General features: G+C 47.9%; 1 protein-coding gene across 2 annotated transcripts; it reads left to right on the top strand.

The window, feature by feature from the left end:
- Positions 1-450: 450 nt before the first annotated feature.
- On the top strand, positions 451-27,566 carry HID1 (HID1 domain containing). 2 transcript variants are annotated; one of them, XM_084218439.1, is made up of 19 exons: positions 451-601; positions 7,630-7,779; positions 10,034-10,204; positions 12,877-12,990; positions 14,581-14,687; positions 15,159-15,275; positions 16,021-16,243; positions 16,634-16,690; positions 16,786-16,926; positions 17,297-17,387; positions 18,019-18,170; positions 19,361-19,439; positions 20,028-20,192; positions 21,297-21,524; positions 22,001-22,134; positions 23,604-23,684; positions 24,065-24,156; positions 24,470-24,628; positions 25,092-27,566. In XM_084218439.1, exons 1-19 carry the CDS (start codon positions 536-538, stop codon positions 25,153-25,155), a joined length of 2,391 nt encoding a protein of 796 aa, XP_084074565.1. In that variant the 5' UTR covers positions 451-535; the 3' UTR covers positions 25,156-27,566. The 2 variants fall into 2 exon arrangements, with proteins under 2 accessions (XP_084074565.1, XP_084074566.1); XM_084218440.1 differs by lacking the exon at positions 20,028-20,192.
- The last annotated feature ends 248 nt before the right edge of the window (positions 27,567-27,814 follow it).

Genomic DNA, 27,814 nt, shown 5'->3' with positions numbered 1-27,814 from the left:
GAGGAGTGGAAAAAGGGGCAAGAAAAGGGGCAAAGCGGTGACATGAGAGCAGAGGAACTTGATGCAGGGATAAAGCAAAGGATGGAGCAGAAGAGAAGGGCTGTAAAGGAAAGCGCAGGGCAGAGAAGGCGGAGGGAGCGTAGGCAGGAGGGAACAGCGAGGAAGGAGAAATGAGAAAAGCCGTGCTCTGCCGTGAGCAGAGATGAGGCAGGGTCTGTGGGGAGCAAAGTGCGGGAGGGAAGGGGCTGCGACAGGGAGGGCGAGAACGAAAGGGTGAAGCGGCGGACGGATGACAGGCGGAGGTGGGAAAAGAGGGGAGGCGGCGGGGCGGGATGTAGGGATGGAGAGCCGGCGGAGGAGGAGCCTCGGGCGGAGGAGGGGAGGGCCGGGACCGGCGAGCCCCGGTTTGACAGGAGGAGGGAGGGAAGCAGCGGGAGCCGCCGGCGCGGGGACGGGGATGGCGTCAGCGGCGGCCCGAGGAGCGGCGGCGTGAGGGGACAGCCCTGCCCGGCCCTGCCCGCAGCCGGGCCGCACCATGGGCAGCGCCGACTCCAAGCTCAACTTCAGGAAGGCGGTGATCCAGCTCACCACCAAGACCCAGGTGAGGGCCGCCATCTCGGGCGGGGGGCTCGGGGGGCCGCGCCATCTCGGGAACCGCCGCCCTGAGGAGCCCCTCACACCCGCCCCTGCCCGAGACATCCCCGGCGCTCCTGTGCGCGGTCCCCGAGCGGGTCCCTGCGTGCGGGGCCGGGGCTGCTGCGGGACCCGCGGGGCCGGGGCTGCAGTCGCGGCTGGCCCTGGCCGGGCTCTCCCAGCGAGGCCGTGCCCGAAGGCCGGGGCCGGCGGGGCACCGGGCAGGCTGCGCCCATCACCGTGTCACCGGTCTGTGGAGGGGCACCGGCCGGTACCGGGGGCAGCTGCCAGACGTGGCCGGGCCCTGTCACCGCGTCTGGTGACATCTTGTGCCTTCTCAACAGCGTCTTGTGCGAACAGAGCAGACGCTGCTGTCATAAGGGATGTCCACAGCTCCTCATGTATTCCGCTTGCGGGTTTACATCACACGGTTTGCCACTGCTCCTTTTTCTGTATCCATTCTCCCACCCCCGCGCATAATGGGTGGAGAACCTTGCCCTGTTTTTAGGTAATAGCTGATGGAAAGGGCTGTTGGGAGCGGTGCTGTTGGCAGCAGAGGCTTCCATCTCTGACTTGTGAATTAACACTTCATTTCTGCAGGCTGAGGTGGAGAAGGAGTTAAGTGAAAGTAAGGGCTGTGCAAAGGGAGGGTCGCTGTCTAGAGGTCCCACATATGTTGTTCCTGTCCTGGGAACTTGCTTAATTTTTGTTTTAAAGGGAGTGCCCAGTAGCAGTAGCACACTGGCAGAAAATTAGTAGCCTGTCTTTTTGTCTAAAGAACAGAGGGATTTTGCTCTATTGAGAAGTCACATCTCGTGTTCTTCTGAGCTACAATGGAGAACAGCTGTTATGATCCACCTTTAGAAGTAAGGCAGTAACAGCTGCTAAGAAAATGTGGGGATCATGGCAGAAGGATAGTTAATGGTGGGGAATGAATTCCCATGAAAAGGGTATGGATGCAAGGGGGTAAAAGGTGGTAGGAGAAAATCTGTGAAAACTCAAGAGACAGAGGCTACTACTGGGAATTGAATTATAGATGGATAAGGCTGTGAAAGAGACTGGAAAAGCCATGTTTTTACTTTCTGAAGCAGTATCACGTTAATCTACATTGCTAAAGAATGGCTTTTGTGAGTATATTCTTAAAAACCAGTAGTTGTGAATGTAGGTAACGAGAGAAGTGGGGGAAATTAATGTTTTAAGGGGTTCTTCCAAAGTTTCTCCTGCATTCCAAATAGTTCAGAGTATCCTCAGCTTTGGACTGTCCTTCCTTTGTGGGGAAATGTGCTTATAAATTGAGATTGGGAAGTGGTAAATCAGGCCTACAGGGCTCTGCCCAGTCTGCTGTTCACAAAGAAAATCCTGTGAGGCAATTCCTTGGATCAGCAGCCCAGGCGAGAGCCCTCCCCTCCCCTGGTTTATCAACCAGTGTAAGGGAAGAAGGTTCACTGGGGCCCAGAATAAAAAGGAAGGAGTAAAAGCTTAATTCTTGGCTGGATTCATTTCACGTCTCTGTGATCTAGGTGAGACTGACTGCATGTGGAAAAGGGTGGGGTGTTGGCGCTCCCATATTTACATTCTGTAGAAGGGCACCGGTGTTTGCTTGTGCAGAACGCATGACTGGGCTCTCCTGGAGCCTTCTGATCTCTTACCAGCAGCAGAACCCTCCTGGTCCATGAGATTCTGGATCCAAAATCAGGCTGCAGTAATGGACAGAGCCAAATCCTTCCAAGCTATTGGTTCACAACATGCTTTGCTTCCTCAGCAGCCTGTCTCCTGTTTTGCAGCCTGCTCCTCTGACATTAGGGAGCTGGACAAAGAGATTTTCACTAAATCATCTGTAACGTGAAACTCTGAGCTCAGAATGCACTGTGAGGTCTTCCTAAGGCTCTCTTGGGAAGAAGTGGTTGAGCCAAAGTCATTGTTCACTCGTTGGTGAAGGTTTAGAGTCGGCACAGAAGTTAATTTTTTCTTAAAAATAAGTTTTCATAATCTCCATGCTTTTCTTAATTAAAGAATGAGTGTTCCCATGTGAGGATTTAAAAAAATTAAGTAAATCTGTAAGAACATAAGACTTGAATGCTTACAGCACATGTGGAGCCCAGAACTTGAAAGTGGAACCAAGTCTGGACACAAATGGAATTGACTTAATTGATTTTTTAACTGCCAAAGAGAAACTCTAAAGGTGTAAGAGTATTAAAAAAGAAAAATCACTTCAGAATTATTTCAGTGATTAAAAATGGCAGTATTACCAGAAGGAAGAAATTAACTTATGCTACAGATGTATATTTATAGTCACACATGGAGAAATGGTCTTTAAGCTTTTTATATTATATGTATATATTATATTACTCTGCACACATTATACTGGTAGGGGCTGTCCCTTTGATAATAAAACAGATGTGCTTCATGATAGAGAATGTGTGAGCCCTCCCCAACTGCCCATAAAAGTGCTGCCTATTTAACAGATGAAGGGAACATGGATTGTGGATATGACAGTTCAGCAGGGCTGGTCAATTGCAGGTCTGGGAGCTTTAACTGCTGGGGAACCACCTTTTCTTTTCCCAATCAGTTGGGGTTCCTGCCAGCTACCAGCCAGAAGATAAGAAATTTTGATCTTGTGTACCAGCTTGTTAGATTTTAATGGCAGCTATGCCTCTGAATTTAAAGAGACAGGAAGAATCAAACATGAGGGACAAACCCCAGTCCTTTTCTGTGGTGTGGAAATCCAGGAGCACAGTGGGCTGCTAGCTTGAGTCTGATAAAAGCACATCTTGTGCTTGGAGAAAGGTTGGTCCCTGGCAGACCATTTCTTTCAGTGTTCAAGCTTGACTCAGCTGTCCAAGAGTCTCAGGCTGATCAAAAGCAAAGTTGTCTTAAAAGCAAAGCTGTAACCAACACTTGACGCTGACTTTTGTCCTGGTCTTTCCCTGCCAGACTTCTACAAATCCCATTTTCCAGTTTGCTTTGCAACACTGTCTCTGCTGTGAGAGCAGAGAGCTGGTGGTAGATTGATTCTGCACTGCTGACTGCAAAGATCCTATAGAAAAAAAATATTATTGTTCTGAAGCTGCGTGTAGACATGCTGCCCTTGGCTAGAGGGGTAAAATCTTACTAGTTATTCATATTTAGAATAAGTCTGTCCACAGGCTTTCCTTTTGCACAAACAGGTGGTACAAAGATGTGTAAATTGCCTCAAACTAATCCCTGGCCCTGCAGGGTTACCTGATCTAAAGCTCATTTAGGTGCTGCATTAATGGTGATTCCACACCACAGTTCTGCCACATTTGGGGTGGAAAGGAGCAGCTGCTGTAACAGATCATCTGAGCTTGTGCAGTACTGGCTGGAAACCTGGGGCAGGGACGAGGGACTTGCTCTGCTGTTGAGCCCCAGATAAAGGAGAGCCCCTGCTCCAAAAAAAAGGATTGCTGCCGTGGCTGGTGGGATGCTTAGCTGGCATGTTGGCAAGATGCAAAAAGAGAACACACTGAGCAAGGCTAGTGGATGCTTGTCCCTTGGTTCTCTGCTGATGATCTGCAGCAACCTTAGAATTCGTTTTAGGGTGGGGGCCTGTTGGAGAAATTGTTAGAAATGGACATTTGATTTAAGTCATAAGTGCAGAGAGCTCTTGGGAGGAGGTACAAACACACACACACACACACACACACACAGCTGGAGTTTGTGAGGAGCTGTGTCCAAAAGAGAAAGTGAAGGTGGTGCTGGTGTCAGGCTCAGAACAGTAACAAATATACAAGACTGTGCCTTGGGAGCTTTTCCTGTTTTTAGGACACGGTCAGGCCTTCTCTGTTTTCCTGTTTCCTGTGAGGTATCCTGTTTGAGGATTGCCTGCTCAGGCTGTGATTCTCTGCTCAGTAACTGGCATGAGGCTTGCAAACTGAGCGTCTTCCTTTCCTAACTTCTGCAGCATGTGTGTGGTGTGCTTCAAAGAACTTGAAACACAACATTTACAACTAGTAGAAAACAAAGAATGGAGGTGTTCAGAATGAGTGGTTTTACCTTTGTTTGGCCAGTGTGCAGGTGGGAGGCCTTAATTGAAGGCAGAAGTCTCCCTCCTTGCCCGCTCTGTCACATCACCTTGGATCTGCCCACTGTATCCTCAGCAACACTCTGCTCTACAGTTACCTTGCCCTTGTGGTGTGGAGCTTGGCTTGGGCGTCAGTCTCTCTCTGCCAGTCAGTTTTGTACCTTCAGCAGCCTCTGCCATGAGAAGATCCTTTGCTCTCCAGATGTGCCAGTTGTGTTTCCAGAGTAGAGTCAAGCTACTGATCCCTCAATTCATACCCTCATTGCTCTGCTGGTGCAGAGTCGGCTGTCTGCACTGTGCTGGAGGAACATTAGTCTCTTTCTTACCTGTGCTGAGGATTCAGCTCCTTGTGAGCTCTCTGGCTGAAGCACTGACAAAGCTAGGAGTGCTCTGGGATTTGTGACTGCAGTGTGTGCTGTACCAACACTTGTACCTAAATCTTGACATTTCCAAATGAAGATATCCCTGGTGAACAAGGCTGATCTAGGTCTCTGTATTTCTCTCCTCTCTGAGGCTGGATACAGTCTGTTGGGTGAGCTCAGCTGAGGAAATGGATATTCAGATCCCCAGAGATGCTGCATGCAGAAAACAATCAGCTTAAAAACAGCCAGTAATGGTCTGTCAAGGAGATGAATATTATGTGGATTGAGTAGCTTCGTGATGCCAGGCTGGTAATTAAAACAGGGGGGCAGTGAGGATCTGAGTGACTCAGTACTGAATCCATGTCCCAGGATTGTACATGGGATACCATCTGTTGATGAAGACCTGACTTGCTGCAGCTATTAAAAATGCAAGGTACTGGTGTTTTAGGGTAATCTGGTTGCCAAGATGGCAGCAGAGACAGGAGCGCTGCTGTACATCCGATGTTGCAGCTCAGGGGATCGCCCCTGTGCTTCCCTGCACCAAGGGACTGCAGTCTGAGTTCCTCAATCCGTGTTGGGCTGCCATCTGTAAAACAGTGTTCAACCTCTGAGGAGGCCTCAGGCTAGTGGGAGGTAAAGGGATCAGTATCTACTGGAGGGAAATGGTTTTCTGCTCCCCCTCTAGATGAGAGCGAAGGCATTATTTATGCATGATGCCCAATTAGCAGCAATTGCTGCTTGCTGTTGTCAGTGGGAGTGGCTGTGGCAGGCAGCCAGAATGTACATGTGGCAGTTCTACATGAGGTTGTGCTGTGTGGTTTGAAATGGGGTGTAGGATTTGTGGGGTATTTCATGCAGTACATAGATCAGATTTCCAAATACTTGGCTCTTTTTGAGGGCTACAATTAGAGACTAGATGTGCAAAATATCCATTCCATTTAAGCTTTTCATGCCCAGGTTACAAAGAGCTCAGCTCTTTCACATGCTCAGCTGAAAGGCTGTGAATATTGGATGGGATTGTTCCTACAGATCCCCTCTGAGGACCTGTGATCTTGAACCATTTGGGAAAAGTTGCTCTTCCCTTGGGAAGGGGTTTGGTGGGATCTTGCTTTGGCGTCCAGGTGAAAAAAATGAGGTTTTCAACACTAGGGCTGAGTTTAATAAGATGTCTGAACACACAGGAGTTTTTTTCTGGTTTTGTTTTTAAAGACTGGGGGGTCGTTTGGGCTGGTTCATTGCATGACTGGAAGGACTAGGACCAAAGCATTAAGGCAAAGAGCTGCAGAGCAATAACCTGCTGTACCAGTCTGAGGTAGCTGGCCCCTCTCACTTTTTGGCCTGCGGTGGTGGTGACACGTCACATGCCAGTGGGCTGGGGCTGTTAGTTCAGGAGGTGACAGCAAACAGGGCCATGCAGCACTTCCCTGTGTCAGAGTTGTGAATGACCTGTTCTCCCCCAAGTGCCATCTGAGCTGCATTTACACACAGCATAGAGCTGGACAGATTTCCTGCCTTCTACCGCACATCTGGGAGTGGGCAGGAGTTGTTTAAATTAAACACAGTCATATTTTTGCCCCTTTCATATCTGGCATGCAAGACCCACCCAACGGGGCTGATTATTGCCCTTAGCGAGTGCTACTGTTTGCTTTGGAGCTGTGCTGGTCGCAGGCAGGAGGCTCCTCCTCACCCCACACCAAGGGCTGGTGGTGCTCAGGTGAGCAGCTCTTCTGACCTGCCAAGAATGCCCACACCATGGCTGGTGAAACTCCTGGGAAAGCTCACATTTTCCTCTTCTGAGTGCAGTCATGGGTCCATCTCTTTCACACTGCTTGTCATAAACAGGCATGTATTTATCCTGCCCCTGTAGCTGGACCCCTGGGTGGGATGGGCACTTGCAGCTGTGTTTGGGCCGTGCCTAGCTCTTGGCAAGTATTAGCTGAGAATATAGTGGAAAGAAGTGTGTTCCTAGGGCTGGGTTGGGCACTGAGCTTCTGAGACCACAGGTTTGAAATGGATTTTCTTTGGTCTCCTTCTTCCATCTCCTCTTTGAATGGCACACTTAGTGCTTTTTAAGAACAAAGCCTTGGCAGCGACGGGCTGCACTGAGTCCAGCTCTCTCTATAAATATTTGATTCAGAAAGATCAATTGCATTTTATCTGTAAGTGCTTTGAGGTGGGTCTGTCAGTTCCATGGGTCTGTTCATGCCCTAATGAGCTGTCCCTGATTACTTCCTCGAGATTTTGGTTACAACAGAAGTAACTCCAAGGCACACTCAGGGCTTCCTTGACTTGCACTGAAAGTGGCAGAGTGCACAAGGACAGGCTGGCCCACATGCAGTGGTGAAAATCTTGGATTACTGGCAGCAGTTGCAGACAGACATGAAGCCTTCTGTATGTCTGAAGGAATGTTCAATTTGGGAGATAAATCATCCAAAGCCCTGGAAACAGAGGCTGAGATGTAAAAACCAGTGCTAGTATGTTTTATTAAACCTCTTCTTGCCTCATCCCACCCCCAAGCCAGGCATAATTGCTGATGATTGGATCGTATGGAATGGTAGTTCCACATCTATAACCACATTTGTCTCTCCACAGCCTGTGGAGGCCACAGATAATGCCTTTTGGGACCAGTTCTGGGCAGACACAGCCACTTCAGTGCAGGATGTCTTTGCTCTTGTACCAGCTGCAGAGATCCGAGCAGTGAGAGAAGAATCGCCTTCAAATTTGGCAACTTTGTGTTACAAGGTAAGTTTGGTGCTGTTCTATTCCTTGGAGCTGTGCTAGCAGGGGTGTCCCTGGATCAACAGTACTGTGGTTTCCAAGGGATAACAGGTACCTTGTACCACATAATGTTCTTGCTTGTCCCTGTCTCCTCCTGAAGGTTCCTCAACATTCCTCTCATAGGTTAGGACAGACCATAGCTGGTGTTTGATCAGTTGGAGCCTTTTTTCCTCTTGTCCCCTTCCTGTGTTTCACTCTGTCCTCATGGGTCTTACCTGCTCTATATCTATAAACTGCTTCTTGCTTTGTAGTAAGGCTGCATCTTTGTGGTGAGACTGAAACATCCTGTTCCTTGTCTGCCCCTAATTGTACCTCACCATGCACCAGTCTGGCTTCAAGCTGAGAGATCCCAGAGGGATGTGCAGACTGTCACTGCACAAATGCCTGGATAAACTTTAAGGAAGATCTTAAGACTTTTTTTCATTCTGCTGTGATAACAGAACATCCCTGATGCTGCTTCTGGTGTTATCACATCCCTGTATGGAGCACAGGGACATTGAACAGCAATTCCTACACTGCCAGGTTTGGCAAATTCTCAAAGTGGTGAGCAACAGCCTGAGACTTACTCTGCCTGGGAAAGTGCAGGTGTTAACAATGCTTCTGATTTGAGCCATGCCAAGAGTAGCCTTGAATTTGTAGTTGAAAACATTTGGAATGGCACTTTTCCAGTTTTAAAAAGCTGCTGCCATCCTGTTTTTCTTTCCTCCTCTACAATATGTGAATGAGACTTACTGAATCATAGTGAAGGTATTTCTGACTGTAAATTGTAGACAGATGCATGTAGAGGATACTTGAGAAAAAATATGAACATGAGGAAAACTGTAATGTTTTTTCCCTGGTATTGGCTTCTGGCAATGAGCTATTTGGGAGTTGAGAAGGGCTTAGAAGATCTGTAAGTCCTTTGACTCTGTGTTTTCTTTCTTCCAAAACCAAAACTAAAATATGGTCTCTTCTGCTGAAGAAGGGAGGCCTTGTGACTGCAGGACTGTTTATGCATGAGCTGTAGATCTTGGGATATCAGTGTCATAGGATCCCACTCTAGCACTGCTTTTGCCAGTGTGAGAGCCCTGACTTGTGCCATGTGCAATGTGCCACTGGACTTAGCAATACTGTGTGTTTGTGAAGAAATGTCATTTACAGTCATGGTTGGAGATTCAGGCTGTACAGTCATAAGTGTGCCTGAAGAAATCGTTCAGCTCAGTTGGTGTGTGACAGGCTGGGACAAACAGCACTTAAATACCCATTAATGCAGTGACGCAGGCTGGCAGAGGCAGTGACCCAGGCAGTCTGCCATGAAAATAAGCAGGGACACGTGACCTCATGAATTAAAAAGCAGCAAGGTGAATCCTTGTTAAATGTGTTGGCTTTCGTTTCCCCTCTGTTTCCCCTTGGGATCAGGGAGTAAGAGCAAGTGGGGGCAGCTATGGAGGGAAGAGACTGCTTTTTTCTGTCTGTGGGTAAAACATCTGCACTGCCTCCTGTGGCTGTAGTTGGTGCCTGATGATACCCACATCTATTCTGAAAAGCCCAGTGACCCTCCACTGGCAGTTGCAGCAGCCACTGGATGGGCTGCAGAGTCTCAGCCCAGAAGCTCTTTCCAGAGCAGCAGTCCTGTTCACAGGGCCAGTAGAGAAACCTGGGCTACCACCCTCTTCTGCAGCAGGACCTTGACAGATGCTGCTGGAGGCTGTATAACATAGGCAGCAGCTTAGCTGCCACCTCCTGAGTCAGGAGAGGTTCCTGCTGTAATCACACAGACAGAACTGTCAGACTGTGTGTTTCTGCCAGCGCCTCCCTCGATCAGCACACAGTGCTGCTGCCTTGGTCCTTCCTGCCTGCATCTCATGTGCTTGCTGCAGCTGATTAATCTCATCTGCCCTTTTCATTGCATAGTGTCATGGAGCAGTGCTGGAAGGAGCCTTCTGGTGCTTTGGCTGTCTGTCTCACGTGGCACCACACATGTGCTGCATGGATTAGCCCTGGCATTTGAGGTCTCTTGCAGTGGAACTGCAGAAATTCAAGAAGGTCTGTTTAAAATCATTAACCCTGTTTTTTACAGAGTTTCAATCAGCAACTGTGCCATTAAACTGAGAGCAACTGGACTCCCAAGATCTGCTTATAAGTCTGTGTGAGGGTATCACTAGCAGGACAGACCTGCCTACCTCTTGCTAACTTGTGCCCAGGCTAATGCTGCCTTCCTTGGTTTTGTTTCCTTCAGGCTGTGGAGAAGCTGGTGCAGGGAGCAGAGAGTGGCTGCCACACGGAGAAGGAAAGACAAATTGTCTTGAACTGCTGTCGACTCCTCACCCGTATCCTGCCTTACATCTTTGAGGACCCAGACTGGAGAGGTTTCTTCTGGTCAACTGTCCCTGGGGCTGGCCGAGGAGGGGTCTGTCTCTTGTCACTTATTCTTCTTTCTGGAGGGTGATGGGGAGACTGCAGTGAGAAGACACTATGCATATTTGGGAGCAACTTTATTCCAATTATTTCTATGTGGTCAGAAATTAGGTGACACTTCCTGAATTCTTTCCCTTCCTTTGGTTCTCACTGCATCTTCTGGATATTTCACTTGTGTGTGTAGCTGTAGGAGAGCACTGATATGTGAAGAAAGGCTTCTCCAGTACAGCTGGAGGTATGACTCTTACTGAATATGAGAGCTGTAGTGAAGCCTATCTGATTTTCTTAGACTGAAATGTCCTTGTTCCATTAATTACAGTTGATTTAAGTTTCAAATCAAAATGCAACAGGGTGTTGTTTGCACTGATTTTACAATGTCACATTTAAAATGAACAGTGCCAGAGAAGCTCTTGGCATCATGGCTCAATACCCTGCTTATGAGCTGAGTGATACAGTTTTAGGCAGGGGCCTAACCTGGGAGATGAAGCCCCCAGCTGAGCAAGAGTGGTTACAGAGTGGTTCTGTTTCTGGCTCTATCAGTGAAGTGCATAACCCTGGGAAGTATCTCAGCCTCCCCTCGTTTCTTTGTCTGGAGAGCAAGCACAATAGTGCTCTTTTGCATCTCAGAGGAACATGGGGAAAGTGCTTTTGGATCTTCTGCAAATAGGAGGAATAGCAGCACTGAGAGCACAGCTGAGTTGTACCAGGAGTATGTGTTTGCCTGCTTGCTCCCTCAGCAGCTGCTCTGTGCATAGAGAGCCCTCTCCTATGAGTTTCTGATATGCAGGTCAGTGTGGCTGTACTGAAGTGTGTGATTCTCCTGAGTCTAAGTGCAGTGCAGTGTCTTTGGGGACAGTTATGAAGGGTTGGCAGTGGTTGGTACAGTATAAACTGGCACCTTTTGCTGTCTCTGCCTGTCACCTCTAATCTGGTTTGCCTGAGGGCACATCAAAAGGAAGTTTTAGGTGATGAAAAGGGAAGTCTTTGTGATTTGTGATCCTGCTCTGTGATTTGTGTGGGAGGGTGGTGGTTGTCAGTCCTTTCAACCCTGCAGGGGCCAGGGAGTGCTGGTGAGGCTTAACAATGGAGGAACTTGTTTTGGGAAGGAACATGCAGGGGTGCCTGGTGCTCTGATCCAGCTAGGCTGCTGTTATTCCTGGTTTTTCCACTTTGTTCAGCATCTAGAAAAGAGTTTCTCAGTCTCAGAGTGGTGGAGTCACCCCAAAGTGATGCAGCCCAGTCCACGTGTGCTGTGTTGGGGAACCCTCCTGAGTGTGGGTGGAGCTGTTGTGGTTTGGTGTGCTCAGTCATTTAACCACGTTAACCTGTAAGGCTGGGATAACAAATACATCCCTGAGATGTTAGGGAAGCTGGGATCACATCTAATCTGGGGCAACAGCTTTGCTGCCTGATGGCTGATTTCTGTCTGGAAACTGAGGATGACAGTATGCCTGGATGCTTAGTAAATATCTCTGTAATTATGCTTCACCTGCTTCACGATGGAGTGATGGATGGCAGAGCTTCCTGGAGCCACGGCTCCTCCCTCCTCTATGGGAGTCTGTATTGTGTTCAGATCTACTGGTTTGTTGTGTGTCACCATTTTGGACATGGTGGTACCTGCAGCCTGCAGGGACATTTTTTCTGGCAGTCGAGATATTCTTAGTAAAGATCACTCTTGGTAAAGAAATCCCCTTGGACCCTAATGGTTGTCATTTCACCTCTGACTGTGAGCACAAGTCTAAGGATCTTTGCTGGCTCCATCCATCCTCTCTGTGCCGGTTCTTACATCAGGGCTCTGTGGTATCCTCCCTGCTGTCACCAAGACAGATTCGGAGCCACACAGACCATTATCTGCATAGCTGCCTGCTGTGATTGAAGAGCTGTGTGTTGTGCTCAGGCTGACAGAGGCCTGGCTGAGGTAGATAAACTCCTGCCATTCCTGCTCTCTGCCTTTCCCTCCAGCACTGGTGTGTGGTGGGAAGGCCTCCCAGGCAGGATGCTCTTTGATAGGCAGGATCTGGCAAGGTTTCCCGTGGCAACAGCTGTAGAGGAGTAGCCATGCGTGCTTGGAGAGATTTCTTTGAATGCTGGAGATGGCACAATCCTCTCTGCTGTTGTGCTCACTCTGCCGTGGCAGGCTGGGACAGCCCCTTGCCTGATGCACACAGCCTCACCCTGTTCTGTCATCTCCAGTTTTGGGCAGCCCATGCAGAAAGAACTTAGAGGGCTGTTATACCTTATTGCTGCTGGTTGGCTTCTCTCTATTGCTGTCTCCGTACTCCATCCAAATCACCCTCCTTCATGAATGTAAAACCATCTTCTCATTCATCAATGCTTCTCTTTCCTTTTGTCTTCAATTAGCCAAGCCACCTGGCAAGGTGTACCCAGTGCTACTCTTCTTTTTCTCTGACACCTCCAGGCCTTTGTCTGCTCAGTTTGCTGTCATTAAAGAGCTTGTTCCTGTTCAGTCAGCACCATCTGGGGAGAAATTTCTTTCCTGTACCGTCTGGGTTTTTGTTCCTTTGTTTCCTCCTGTTCCTGTGTAATGTCTTGCCTCCCTATGTGTTTTTGGGGAGTGTATCTTCTTGTGCTGTGACATACTGATGTTACTGTGTGCTCTTTGCTCACCCTGAACTGACAATGCTGTCCTGTTTGTCACTTCAGGGAGATGAAGATGATGAAAATGCCCGGCCACTGGCCGAGTCCTTGCTCCTCGCTGTCACAGATCTGCTCTTTTGTCCCGACTTCACTGTGCAGAGCCACCGGAGGAGCACGGTGGTGAGTTGGAAGTTGAATCATGAGATTATCTGCATAGAGGCAGATTAGCTGCATGGTGGGGGGGACCCTGGGAAACCCCAGCAGCTTCCTGCAAGCCTGCAGGCAGGAAAATACAGATTTGCTGAGCTTGACCCTACAGTGAGTAATATTGATCATCATTTTGGGTTCATAGTATGGTGTTTGTGCCTTCTAAAACAGATGTTTTGGGGATGAGTCTCAAATGGAGCGGCTGGCAACTATCCCCACACTACAGCTTACCCCTCAGGAAAAGGTGGTTATGCTGGCAAACAGTTGCTCTTCTGTTGTTGCCAGCAGAGCAGAGACCTTTAGCACCTTGTTCCTCTCTCTGGCAGTTTGGTGCATTCTGGGGCAGGAAGCAGCTGCTTGCCTCTTCACATGTGCTGTGATCTGAATGAGTAGATGGCCTCTGTTGTGTCTTTCCACCTCTTCTCCCACTTTGTATAGTGGCAGCAAAGACATTTAAATATGTTCTGATCCTTGTGGTGACTGTCTGTACCTCAGAGGAGTTTCCTGAAGCAGGGATCTTCTACCAGGTGTGCTAAGAACCGAGAACAGATTGTGGTGCATCTTCCTCCTTTCTCCTTACCAGTGACTCGCAATGTTTTTTGTAGGTTCAGTCTATAAACAAAAAAAACAGTTCTCCTTTTTGGGATGGATCTGACACCAGCTAAAAATGAGCATGCTAAACCATGGTGTGTTTGATGGCTGCAAAATTCTGTGACATATCTGAGTACTTAATTGATTGCTTGGGGTTCTGAGTAGTAGAGAGTTGAAATCTGTCACCTGGGGCTGAAGGGGCAAGGCCAGATCAGAGCTACCCATGTGCTATGACTAAGTGGTGCTGAAATAGATGGACTTCCTGTCCAGTGCTGTCACCTGGGATGGATTGCACAAGTCAGGGTGACAATGGATTTTCCTGGGAGAGCCTCCCCCCACCACTTGCACCTGTGATTTTTCCCTTGGCAGCAGCCAGACTGGTTTTTCAGGATTCTGGGCAACTGGAATTAGACACTGTGGTTGTGAATGATTTATGTTCCTTGCTGCTGGCTGCCCTTCTGCTGCCTGCAGCCTTTGTAATCTTTGCTGAGCTGACTTTTCCTCTCTGGGCTTGGTCTGACTGCAGCTTAAGAGCAGAGAGATGGGTACCACCAACTTCTGTTCATGGCAGAGCAGCATGTGGCCCCAGAGACACAGATCATGGTGGACGTTGGCTGAAGTACCACTGAGTAAAATGGAAGAGCTGTGAGACAATGGGCAAATGAGACACAGGACTGACCCATATTCCCACTGAAGTCAGCCTTAAAATTATGGCTGGAAATGTGGGCTCCCTCCATCATGTACAGTACTTTTATCTCTGTGTTTTATCCCTTGCTTGCAAAAGCTGAGCTCTTTGAAGACATCAGCACCTGCTTTTTCAGGTCGGGGAGGGGGAGCTTTTATACAGTTCAATTGTCTGGGTGTTTCTCTGCTGGTTTTTTTGGAGAGGGGCTGAACTGCCTTGGATGTATCACCATCACTGCCAGTTCTGGCTCCTGCCTTCTGTGATTCAACCTCTTATTTCTCCCACAGGACACAGCAGAAGATATCCATTCCATTGATAGCTGTGAGTACATCTGGGAAGCAGGAGTGGGCTTTGCTCATTCTCCACAGCCCAACTACATCCATGACTTGAATAGGTAAGAGCTTCTGCTAAGGCCAAATGGAAAGAAACTGGGCTCAGGAAAGGGAGATCTGGGGGAGATGAGCTCTCTTTGCCTCCTCAAGTATCCATGATTCCCAAGGAGCTTTCTGCTTGCTCCTTTTAGGTTATAGGACTGAGAACACAGAAAAAAAGCCAGCTGACCTTTTGAGTAGCTTTTTGTAATATAAGGTGGGAGTCAGACTGTCTGCAGCAGGAACTGGGTAAACACTGCTGTTCTGGAAATGCCAAGGAGCTCTGTACTGGATTTCTTTTTTGTAAGGCAGCAATTCTGTTTAGCTTTGTGCCAGCGATAGCAGTATGGCTTAGGAAATGAAATGGGCTTAGCTGTCTTTCAGAAGGACTTTATAGAGAGGACTGAGCCTTCCTTATGTGTTATTGTGGTGATTGTGCCTCCTATGCCCAGTCACTGCTCCTGAATGGCTCCAGGCCTTTACTCTCCTTCCAGGACAGAGCTGCTGAAGCTGCTGCTGACCTGTTTCTCTGAGGCCATGTACCTGCCTCCCTCCTCAGACAGCAGCAACACCAACCCCTGGGTACAGTTTTTCTGCTCTACAGAGAACAGGTGAGGGTAAAGGGTGGGGGTTTGGGTGCTGGGGGGCGAATGAGCAAATATCTTCAAATCCATTCCATGGAGTGTTTTGGTAATGGGTAACCACAGGACTTGTTACCTCCAACATCCTGGGGCTGTTCTTTTACTTTGTCCCTGTCTCATGTGCACCCCATTAGTATTTCTGCTTAGTGAGAAGTGTTCCTCAGCAGCAAAAGGAGAGTCTGAGCACGGTGCCCACTGGAGTTTGCTGTAGGACTGATCCCTGCCCTGTGGGAAATGGCAGGTCCCGTTCCCTGCTGTTCCCTTGGGAAGGGGGTGTGGTGTTGGTGGCGGATGAATGCCGCCCTCTAGTGAAATTGTACCTCTGGCACTTCCAGTTCCTCAGGTGACACTCACTCACCGTAGGGGAGTACAAACCTGGCTGGAGGCTGAAGAAATATAGTTTTGTCTTTCCAGAGGCTAGAGAGTTTTGAGGTCCTTTCCTGTTTTCACATTTTGCACATGATTTCTCTGGGAGCCCACGTGGCCCTTTTCACCTCCCCTCCCCTCTCAGCTGTAGTCCAGGAGCCCACCTGGGAGCTGGAGTCTTGACTCTTGGGTCTGAGCTGCTCAGTCATGGACTGCTGTCACAGGTTAGAGAAAATGATTGTGTTTTTTCATGGCGCCAGGCTCCTGGGGAAAGAAATGCCTCTCTCTCTCCAAGGCAGTGCCTTTTGTTTCCTGCTGCTGCCTTCTGAGAACATTTTCTCCTCCTCAGACATGCACTCCCACTCTTCACCTCGCTCCTGAACGTCGTCTGTGCCTACGACCCCGTGGGTTATGGGATCCCTTACAATCACCTGCTTTTCTCTGACTACCGTGAGCCGCTGGTGGAGGAGGCGGCCCAGGTGCTGATTGTCACCTTGGACTATGACAGCTCTACCAGTTCAAGTCCCACTGTGGATGGCACAACCACTGGCACAGCCATGGATGATGTGGATGTGAGTGATACTGGAATCTGTATTTGCTGCTCTCCTGTACTCACTGGGGTCCTCTCACACCAGCTTGTATCGAATATTGAGCTGTAGGTCCCAGCACTGCTTGTTGAGTAGCACTGCTACTCCCCTTGCAGTCTGCTCTCTCTGTTCCAATCCTGCTTCAGTCCTTTGGTCACCAAAGACCTATACATGACCAAAATACTAGAGTTTGATCACTGACTTAAATCAGGAGCATGTAAGTGAAAAGCCCCTGACTTTCCATGCAGTGCTCTGTCTCTTTGCATTTAAAGCTGGATTATTCAGAGCAGAAAGCTGAAGTGAGAGATCTTGGTGGTTATACTTCAACAATGTACCTTGCCAAGTAAGCATTTCCCTCCTTTTCTTTGAATGCAGCCTCCTGGACCAGACAATCTGTTTGTGAATTACCTCTCAAGGATACACCGGGAGGAGGTAACGTGTTCCCTCCTGCACTGTTCCCTGTCTGATTTCATGCTGATTGCATTAGCCCTGGGCCCACCAGAGTCTCTTTCCTGATCTGTTGGCAGGATTTCCAGTTCATCCTGAAAGGAGTGGCTCGCTTGTTATCAAACCCGCTGGTCCAGACCTACCTGCCAAACTCTGCCAAGAAGATACAATTCCATCAGGAACTCCTTGTCCTCTTCTGGAAGCTCTGTGACTTCAACAAGGTGTGGATCTGATTCTTGCTGAGCTTCACCCCAGCTTGGCTGTTGTGACTGTGGTGGGTAGTTGGCAGGGGCTCTGGGATGCTGTGGTCATCAGCCCCACTGATGCAGGTGCTGGGGGTCTGGCTGTAGAGACAGTCTGGGAGAGGGGCTGCAGCTCCTGAAGGTCTGGAAGGTGCTGAAAGCAGGTTCTGGAACAGGTATTATAATAACTCAGGTATTACAAATAACACTGGAGTTGATGAGGTAGTGCATACACCAGCCTTTCTAATGTTCTTGAGAGACTGATTAACTAGAGAATGCCTGTCCTGAGTCCTGTGGTTGGTTCAGGGTATGTGCTTATGATTGTCTAAAATCCTCCCTTTTCTTCCAGAAATTCCTCTTCTTTGTGCTGAAGAGCAGCGATGTTCTGGACATTCTTGTCCCAATCTTGTATTTTCTCAATGATGCCAGAGCAGACCAGTGTAAGTTGGTTATTTTCAATATTTGGAACAATTTGTGCTTGGCAGTTGAGCTAGAATGTTTTTGAGATGCTTCCTGCCTACCAGTTGACAGCATTTTGAATGCATGTTCCTGACCTTCTACAGACATGGAGTGGAGTTGTCCCGTTAATTGGGTTTTAATGTTTGTAAGAGGCAGGACACAATCTATCCTGCAATATAGGGAAGGGAAATCCATCCTTAGTATGTGTTAACAGTTTGAGTCCTCTTGGTGAAAATTGTGTCCCTGATCCAGTGAGGAGGAAAAAATGACCAATCTGCTTTGCTATGGGAGTAAACTAGGCATAATTCCATCATTGTGTAGTGGAGAGAAGTAGTCAGATCTTCACTACAATGATGATAAGTTTACATTAAGAACATAATGAAGAAAAGCATCCAAGACTTAACACTGATAAGACTTAACACAGATGTGCTTGGGAAGGACACTGGTGCTGACAATGGAGGGAGCGCCGTGTGGGATGTCCCTTATCAGGATGGTTTAGTCTGTGCAGTTTTTTATCATTCCCATCGTGTTTCTCCTCTCTCCTCACTGCCCCTCACAGAATTCCACTGGCCTCACTGTGACATGTTTTTCTGTTGTTTTTTCTCCTTGCAGCACGAGTGGGCTTGATGCACATTGGGGTCTTTATCCTCCTGCTCCTCAGTGGGGAGCGTAACTTTGGGGTGCGACTGAACAAGCCGTATTCTGTACGAGTGCCTATGGACATCCCTGTCTTCACAGGGACACATGCAGACCTGCTCATCATAGTGAGTACAGCTCCAGCACTTCTTGAGCCCTCCTAGCTCCACAAATAATTGTCCAGATTCAATATACTCACCCTCCCTAAACTGGAAGCCCACTGAATAGCTAGGAAGTGTGTGGGATGCACACTGTTAACCTGAGGTGATGTGTCTGGCAGGGTGCATAGGCATGAGGTGCAATTCCATCTGAATGATATGATCCCAAAGAACAGGACTCCTCATGGTGCTGCTGGGCTGTCATGAGGGGCAGGGTGCATGCCCTTTACTCTACTGGTAGGGAAGGCAGGAGATTTGGCTCTGTCCCAGGCAACCAGAGGTGTGTGGAGCATATCTGTCAATGGGGACAACAGTGATACCAAGCTCAGCTCTACAGCTTTGGGTTGCTGCAAGTTTCATTGACTCTTCAGTCTGCCCACAACACTGCCTGTGAGCAGCTGTGTGCTTTGCAATACAAGCCTCAGGTGCTTCCCTTCTGTCATGTTCTTATTTGCCAGAGAGGAAGCTCTCAGCAGCTTCTGATAAATCTTCAAGAGGAGATTCCTATTAAAAGGAATAGGAAGAAACCTGCCCACCATAACTGCTCTTGATGCTATGTGTTTTGCTCTTGCATTCCATTAAACTCAGATCATCTTTGTTTTAATTAGGCTTAGGACTGCTTTACAGACATGCCAGCTGAAGGTGGGAAGGCCAAGATTGCGAATGTCTGAACTGGTTACAAGGCACTTGAATCTTTCTAATTCTGAGGATATAGTTACAAATGGAACAAACATTTGAGTTAGAAGTCTCCACTAAAATAAAATGTAAAATGATTAGTTCTGTGGCATTTCAAGCAGCTATCATAAGAGTTCAGAGTCAAAGTCTATTGGAGGTGAGGGTGTCTCTTACTTCCTGGTGGTTTAGTTTTGTACCAGGCTGCCTGAACATTGTTGAACAGCTCACAGTCAGTTTCTGTTTGCAGTGTTATAGAGCCCTAATCACATTCCCAAAGGATTCCTTGTAAATGAAAGCTTGTACTCCTGGAGCAGAAGTCTGCAGTGAGAGCAGCCTTCCCCACCTGTGTAATTGTGGAGTGTGCAGGGCCCTGCCTAGGTAGGAATGGTGTCAGGAAGCGATTAGTGTGGGGGTGGCACTGGTTTTGGTTGAGAGGGTGCTTTCAGTAAGGTGCTGCCTTGCTCAAGAGCTCCTTCCTTCCACAGGTCTTTCACAAGATCATCACCAGTGGGCACCAGCGGCTGCAGCCCCTCTTCGACTGCCTGCTCACCATCGTTGTGAACGGTGAGCACTGTGGGGGGGGAGAAACCACAGCTCACAGTGCTCTCACTTCCCTCTCCCTGTGCCCCTCTCTCTGCTCCCCTGCTGCTGGAGGGCACTGGCCAGTGCAGATAAGATCTGCCTGCATGGTCAGATGGGCAGAAGGAGAGACAGTGGAGAACTGGAGCTCCCTTGGGAAGGCAACAGGACATTTGCCAGCAGGCCTGGCGAGGGTAGTTGGCAGTACTGTCCCTTTCCAGCAGGGAGTGCCACCTCCTCACACAGTGGTGCTTCCCCTGGACTTACTGAGTGCCCAGGTGGCTCCAGTTGTGAAGCTTTTCAGGAGGCACAGCAGAGATGCCTTTACTAGTGAAAGACTGAACAAAATCCTCTAAAAGCAGCAATGCCTCATTTTACTTGGCAATATCTCTGTTTCATTTGCTTTGTATTTGGAAATGTTTCTGTGGAACTGTTTGGCTCAGCTGTTCCATGAGGCTTTCTCAGAAGTGCAAGGGTGGGAAGGTCATAAAGGCAACATTTTTGGCGGTGTATTTTTGAGAATATATACACCTTGGTTCTTTCTCTAGTTTTTGTTTGCTTTGCCTTCCACAGTGTCTCCATACCTGAAGTCTCTCTCCATGGTGGCTGCTAACAAGTTACTACATCTCTTGGAAGCTTTTTCCACCACCTGGTTCCTATTCTCTGCTGTCCAGAACCACCATCTTGTTTTCTTCTTGCTGGAAGTTTTCAACAACATCATTCAGTACCAGTTTGATGGTAACAGACTGCTTTATTTAGTGGGTTTGCACTAGTTTAGTCCAAGAGAATGTCAGATGGAAGCTCAGAGGAAGTCCAAGGAGATAAGAGGAGGTGAGAAGTGTAGAAATGAGCTATACAGGACTGAGAAGTTGGGTTAGTAGATAATCAGCATTGGATCCTGGCCCAGGGAGATTTGGTTAGAACAAAATGAGGTAGCAGCTAATTATCAGCATAACCTCAGCCCTCCTGCAGAAGGTGAGCTGGACAGAGAGGAAAAGAAACAAAAAGTGAGTGTGTAACTCCTAAGTTGTGACTGGCTGGATATTGCTGTTAAACTGCTCATGTGCTCAGCAGTGTAGGTGATGGGACAAAACAACTTTCAAGTGCCTCTCAGTTCTGCTTTGGCAGATCTCTGGGGGCTGAAGACCAAACCACTTCATCCAAAGAAAGTTCTGATATTTGCTACTTTCCAGGAAATGCCTTATGCTTTCCCTGTTAATAGCATAACAGTCTTTTGCCTAATAAATAATTAAGTAAGGTCCCTAAACCTGGTCAAAATTTAGTGTTTTGCTTTAAATTTGCAAATCAAGAATGGCCATTCTGCTTCCCTGATAGGAATCTTGCATGTGGCAATTGCCAAATCCAAAAGCAGCCTTTGTGGCTGTAATTTGTGTTTTATATTAGAGGATGGTTTCATTCTGTTCTGTGCCATCTTTCAGGCAGTAAGAATTCTGACCTTTTGGCTTTGCTATTTCAAGCCTGTGTCTCCTCAGATTAAATGCCCTGATTTGTTTTGTGAGTTCTTTTGAAGATGGAAGAATGTTGAACCTTGGCTAGTAACCTTTTCTTCCAAAATAGATACTAATATGTGGTTTAAACTGTCCTTTTTCTTCTCAGCTATTTGAATATCCCTCACCAAAGCATTTCTTGTCAGCTTTCCAGCCTAGGAAGGATTTCACTGAATTTTCTGTACTGCTTTGTAATGGATAAGAGGATATTGAGCTCTGCTCTTTCTTTCCTGTGCCACTGCTTTTGTGGGTAGGAGCAGTCAGGCGAGCTGCGCTGGGTTGGCAGAGCTCTGGAGCCTTACTTCTCTGCTTGTGTTGTTGCTGTGATTCCCAGGGAACTCCAATTTGGTCTATGCTGTTATCCGCAAGCGGAATGTCTTTCACCAGCTGGCCAACCTGCCCACGGACTCCCAGTCCATCCAGAAGGGGCTGCAGCGTAAGAAGAAAAGCCCTGAACCCATTTCTCGCACCAACTCCCAGGACGGGGTCTCCATGGAAGGGTCACGTCCTGCTGCCCCTGCTGAGCCAGGGACGCTGAAGACCAGTCTGGTGGCTACTCCAGGTGAGTTTTAGTTTACTTTTGGGACAGGAGAGGTTTGTTTTCTCTGTGGGATATGGTGTGGACTCACCCTTTCACTGGGTGTGGAGAGATAAAGAGTTTACATTTGTGAATAACTTAATTGCCTTTCAGTCTGAGTTTCAGATCAGTTTGCCCAAGCTGATCACAAACAAACTGCCTTGAGTTTCTGTTCTCTCAGACTTAGTGTCCACATGACCATTTGTCCTAATCTTGACCTGTTGTCTCAGGTTAACTCTATCCATGTGAACCTGTGTTCTTCCTCCTCCTCAGGGAGCATTTTTGTAGAGAAAAAGTCCTTTGGGGTTGTGAAATCAAAGCTAAATCTTGCTTCTCCTGTTGAAAGGGGACCTTTTCCAATATCAGCAGAGACATAGGGTGTCCGTGCATAGTGGGGGCCCTCTGCTTTTAAACCAATTTAATTAACTTGTGTTTCTGAGCTTTTTCTCTTCTGAACACAGGGATTGACAAGCTCACGGAGAAGTCCCAGGTGTCAGAGGATGGGACCATGCGTTCACTGGAGCCTGAGGCTTCCCAGCTGTCACCAGAGGGAAACCCACCTGCAGCCCTGAGTGATGGGGAGGCCTGGAGTGGGGTAAGGCCAGATGCTGGTGTGCAGGGAAGGTCTAGGTGTGAAGTGAACAAAAATGAGAGGGTAGAAGAAGAGGCCTGTTGGCCCATTGAAGAAGAGCGTTGCATTAAAGGCAGTGTGCACATGTGCAGGGTGCTGGGACACAACATGTTCCAGAAGGGCTGCTGCATCATCCTGGGTGTTTCATGTTTATGCTATGACACAAGAGCTGGGGCACTTGAATGAGCTTTCTCCAACATGAAGACAGAGCAGTGAGTGCAGAATTGCCAGATGATGTCCATGAAACCTCCTGATCCTGATGTTTCCAACTCAGATTCTTACTGCTGCTTCTTTTTCATCTCCCTTGGGATGGAGAGCTCTACCAGAATCTTTAACTAGCTGGTGCTGTGAACAATGTGTTCCCATGAAGGCTGGGCTGAGGTGCTGCCCTCAGAGCACCTTGAATAAATTGGAATGTACAGAAATCCCAAAAACTCTAGGACCAATTTTACTTACCCTTCCTGGCCTTGCCTGGTACCAGGTGAAGCCCGTGGCTGGTGAGACATTTTAAGCACACAATTAATTATGTTGTCATTAAATGAGATCTTGTGGAAGGTTTTCTTCTTCCAGCAGCCTATGAAACACAATCATGGCTCTTTCCATCTGTGTCCAGCAGCTGGCTCAAGCTGCTCCCTAGCTGGAAAAACACTGGCACAGCTCTACCCCAAGCTGGCTGTTTCTGGTTGAGAAGGTGACAAGTGAATGAGTCCATTTATGTGGAGCTGCAGGGTGGCTGTTGGAAGGAAGTGATGTGCCCATTTGTTTTGTAGAAAAGTCAGCTCTATGCTGTAGCAGTGAATGGTCAGGGAGCATTGCTAAAGGAAAAAGCCTCTCTGTTTTCACCTTGTGCAGAGATTGACAGTAATTTTAGAGGGTTATTTCCTTCCCTCCTTCCCACCATGAATATGGAAGGGCAGGTTGAGTGTGTCATTCCTCAAGAGGCAAGAGTTATTAGATAGGAGTTGCTGGGAGGCTGCCCTTGGAAAAATGCTCTTTAAGATATTCCAGAATGGACACAAAAAATCAGAGATAACTCAGTAGACAGAGGCTGAAAAATCTGTGGCCCTTAGCTATATTATCTCTGAGCCAAAAGAAAGAAGCATTCCTCTGAACAGTCTCTTGTCAGTGCTGTTTTAACTCTGTCACTGTGGATTGTTCCAGCAGAGTGTCAGCAGTGGTGACTGGAGCTGTGACCTTCCACAGGGTCCTCCAGCTTCATCAAATATTGCCACTCTCTGGGTGAGAGCACATGGGTTTGGTGAATGAAGGTTGGGTGGGTTTGACATGTTCTAGAGACAGGCTGAGCTGTCTTTCCCAGTAGTGGTCTAGAAAATCTGGGGAGAATATCAGCAGAAAATGGATTGCATTTCTTACTCTTTAATATGATTTGCATTTGTTTGTTTTTATTTGTTAAAAATAATGTTTATTGATAGGAGGCATCACATTCCCGGCGAGATCGAAGGCGTCTCTCCAGTGCATCCTCCAGTGGACAGTGGACTCCGACTCCTGACTGGGTAAGGGCATCTGGACACAGGAAATAAGTAATGAGAAAGAGTTGTGGCTGAAATGTCTCCCACACTCTGCCCCTTCCCATCAGAGGCTTTCCCAGCACAGCATTTCCTCACAGGCACTTGAGGTCAAAGCTCCAGAACTGTAATTTACTGACATCTGCAAAGAAATATTTTATTTACCTGTTTCAAACCAATGCCCCACTGTCTTATTGAGTGCCTCATAATTGTAATGCTCCAGGATTTATTGTATTGCTCCTGTGCACTCAGTTCACCCACCAGCTTTGTGATTATTGTAAACTTCATGTGTTGCAGAGATTGTGGGGACTGCTGTAAAAACCTGCTAATGCAGTGTACTGATTTCCCTGCTGTTTTCTTGACTACAGGTGATGTCTTGGAAGTCAAAGCTTCCCCTGCAGACAATCATGCGGCTCTTACAGGTGCTGGTCCCTCAGGTGGAGAAGATCTGCATTGACAAGTAAGGAGATTTTTGGAAAGGAAGGGCTGTGTGGTGTTTAAGGAGCAATATGAGGTTGGCAGAGTTTGAATTTGGAGGACCTCAAAGGGAAACCTTGTAAAGTTTAATTGAAAGCATCCTGGGCTCAGTAGAGTTGTTACCTGGCATGCCAAACATCTTGTTTGTCTGATCCCTTCTCCACTCTGTTTACAGAGGAGAGGGGGTGTGTTCTGGGCCAGTATCTGTGTTTGTTTAGGCTGGTCCTTCCTGCTGCAGCAGTTTTGGAGGTGTCTGTGGGACATGCTAAGGATGTTCCTGGTCTGTATCTTGGCAGGGGTCTCACGGATGAGTCGGAGATCCTCAAGTTCCTGCAGCATGGCACCTTGGTGGGGCTGCTGCCAGTGCCTCACCCCATCCTCATCCGCAAGTACCAGGCAAACTCGGGCACTGCCATGTGGTTCCGCACCTACATGTGGGGAGTTATTTATTTGAGGTAAACCAGCTGGGTGCAGCCTGGCTTGGTCTTTTCCAGACTTTTGGGAGGCCTACAGAGAGAATTGCATGCCCTCAGCCAGCCCTGGGTTATCTCATATTTACAGAATAGAAAGATGTTTTTCCCTTGGAAGAGACTGGGATGTACCAGCTGCTCCAAAACTTTGAGTGGGTGTCATGAAAGGGGTTGTTCTGGGAGTGCTGCTTGTTTGGGAACTGGCAGCAGCAGCAGAGAATAGAAAAGATGCCCAGAGGGCAGAGAAAAGTGCAGAGATTTTATGCAAAGCTCTGGCTTTGTGAGATGTTGTAGTTACTGTTATCCCTGTTGTCTCTCAACCAGTGATTTCCTTTTATGCAAAGCTGAAGGCACGCTCTGCAGCCAGTTCCTGTAATCATGGCTGTGAGATTTGAATTCTGTTTAACTGGCCACAGGGAGTAAAGTGGCTCTTATCTTTCTCTCTCAGGAATGTGGATCCCCCAATCTGGTATGACACAGACGTTAAGCTGTTTGAAATTCAACGGGTCTGAAGAGAACACTTACCTCTAACTGAGAGAAATACACTGGATCTAAGGACTGTGGCGTGCTGCTTCATCACAGCTATTCCTGCATTTCACGTCCAGCTGAGAGACCAAAAGGACAATCACTTCATTTACCTCCCTGTCATTTAAAGCTTTAATCGGGACCTGCTTGGGCATCCCTCCCCCCAGCTCACTTCTCTTCCCTCACCCTTCACCACGAACCTTGAGTTAAAGATACTAAGGGATTGTCCATTGTTGTGGTTGCACTAGAAATCAGACTGTTCTTAGCTCCTCTGTTGCTCTTTTGCTTCTGGATGTGGTTTGGAAACCAATCTGACCGTGTCCTTGCCCTGGTCAGAGTCAGCATTGAATTGAAAAAGACTAGCTGTAAATTGGGTGCAAAGGGAGAAGCTGCTATTCCTGCAGGAGACAGGGTTTGGAAACTGCAGTTACTTCCATGTAGCTCCATAAAGTTTCCAGGGCATCCCTTCTGGCTGCAGGTGTCTCCCTGGTGTCTCAATTGCATATAGGGAAGTCTTTCCCCCCTAAATGAAAGGAGATGATGCTGAAGGAGAACTTTGTGTCTCAGTTCCGAATCTCTCTAGTCCTTTCCTGGAAAGCTGCTTGAGAAGTTTTGTTGGTGTGGCTCAGAAGTTCTTCCTTGGCTTCCAGGCCCAGCAGCCTGTCCTTCATGGTGGACTGTTGCAAAGGAGCCTGTCTTACTTTTAAAAGCCCTGTTTAATCCATGTGAGCACACAGGGAGGAAGGGACTGGCTCAGTGAGAGCAAGGAGAAGAGACCTGACTTAAACTCTTTTAAGTCTTCTCCCACTGGCTGAAAGGACACCATCACGTGGGTTTGAAAGGAACCATATCCTTCCATCTTTGCCTGGCAGGCTGATGCAATGCAGAGAGCAGAAGGGTCTTTTGCACACTACTGTAAAGGCAAGGGTTTGAGGGAGGCACTCAGGGAAGTTGTAGGAGGAATTTGGAAGTTGTAGGAGGAAAAGCATCTCCATGTCAGTAGGGAGTGGAGAGTGCTGAGGCAAAGTTGAATTCTTCAGGGCATTTTGCTTTTTGACCAAGTTATTGGATCTTGAATGTATTGGGTCCCAAGCATGTGTAAATTTTGGGAAGCCAGAATGGAAATTGGTGGGAGTTCTGCTGTTGCTGGCTTGGTTCAGCATTGTGGGGTTACACATTGGTGAGTGGAGATGCTCTGAGGTTTGAGTCAAATTTTATGTTCTTCTGGGAGGGGCTGCTTAGACCCACATGGTCTTCAGGCAGTGAAATGTGAGGGGTTCTGTCATGAACTCAGACCTTTCCATCAAAGCATAATCCTTGGTGCTCTTTTATTCAGGCTCTGGTGAGGATTGCTGGCCATGAGCTGTTTGCCACAGGTTAGGCCCAGTGGCATCACTGCATGGAAACAGGTCTGTCCCATTAAGTACAGGGACAGTGTGACACACACTCTGTGACTTGTAACCCTGGCTTAAGCTTTGCAGCTGCAGTGGGAACAGCATGACCATCCTCTCCCAGAGAGCTGCTCCAGTGTGCTGCTGGCTCCCACTGGCCTATAGTCGGGTGGTTTCCTCCTCTGGACACAGAGAGAGAATGGAGTCCCAGCCAAGTAGAAAGTGAAATAAAATTGGAATGGTTTTCTGAAGGATAAGAAATAGGTGAGACAGAGAGAGGTTATTCCCCCACCTGCCTCCCATCTCCAACCCACTTTGCCACCCAGCATGACTCCCATCCTGCCCCCACCTGTGTTCAGGTGTAAACAGGGTGAGGGCTCTGTTTCACTTGGAGAATCTCATGTGTAAGAATGTGATTTGGTGGGGCCAGACTCTGATTGTATGGCACTTGCACCTCACAGCTGGGACGGGGCCTCCCCTGTCCCACGTGCTTTGCCTCTTCCCTCCCATGGATCTGCTGGTTCTCACAATCTCTTCCGTCCTCTCTTTTCTGCTTTATTTCTTTGTGAGTTCCTCTGGAAGCCTTTTTGTTTGTTTCTTGGTGTTTGGAGTCTGATCCTTGTTCTGTGGAAATCAACTTGCACTGTAAACTCTTTGCTTACTTATGGACAGAAAGATAAAGATTAACTGAAACATGCACTTGGGTACTTTTTTTCCCCCCTTTCTGCAAAGGGAGGTTTATAATCTTGTTTGTCTTATGTTGAGGTGATTTGTGCCACTAGGGGACCATGGATGGGCTGGCTTCCTCTGTAGTGGTAATTTTTTTATAATCAAAAATGAAGATTTGACTCTGGGAAATAAGCTTGAATCGTGTGGGTTTGGCCATTTCTGTGTTTATAGCGTCATCAAAGATCAAACAGGACTAAGTCTCCTGAGTTAGTGAACCGTGTGCTAAAACCTTTGTGCAGTTGAGACTTGTAAAACAGGCAGCCTGGCCCTGGGGGTAGTTAGGAAAGGACATGGAGGGCCTTGACTGTTTATCTGATCTGTGGTGGCTGTAGGGGAGAGTTGAAGCTGGTGGGTTCATTCCTGTCCATGCTGATCATGTCTTCAGTCATGTATTCAGTGTTCATTCCAAAGTCACCTGCTCTGTGAAAGCTCAGTGTTTTATCCATTAAACTGGACAAAATCCAAGTCATGGTTTGCCCACAAAGTGCTCTCTCTCCTTGTCCCCCGGTTGTCAATCAGTACGAAG

The sequence above is a fragment of the Fringilla coelebs genome (assembly GCF_963513975.1).
Source record: "Fringilla coelebs genome assembly, chromosome: 19".
NCBI classification, from domain to species: Eukaryota; Metazoa; Chordata; class Aves; order Passeriformes; family Fringillidae; genus Fringilla; species Fringilla coelebs.
Note: the sequence above shows the minus strand (reverse complement) of the source record. Positions and strands in the feature narration are given on the sequence as shown.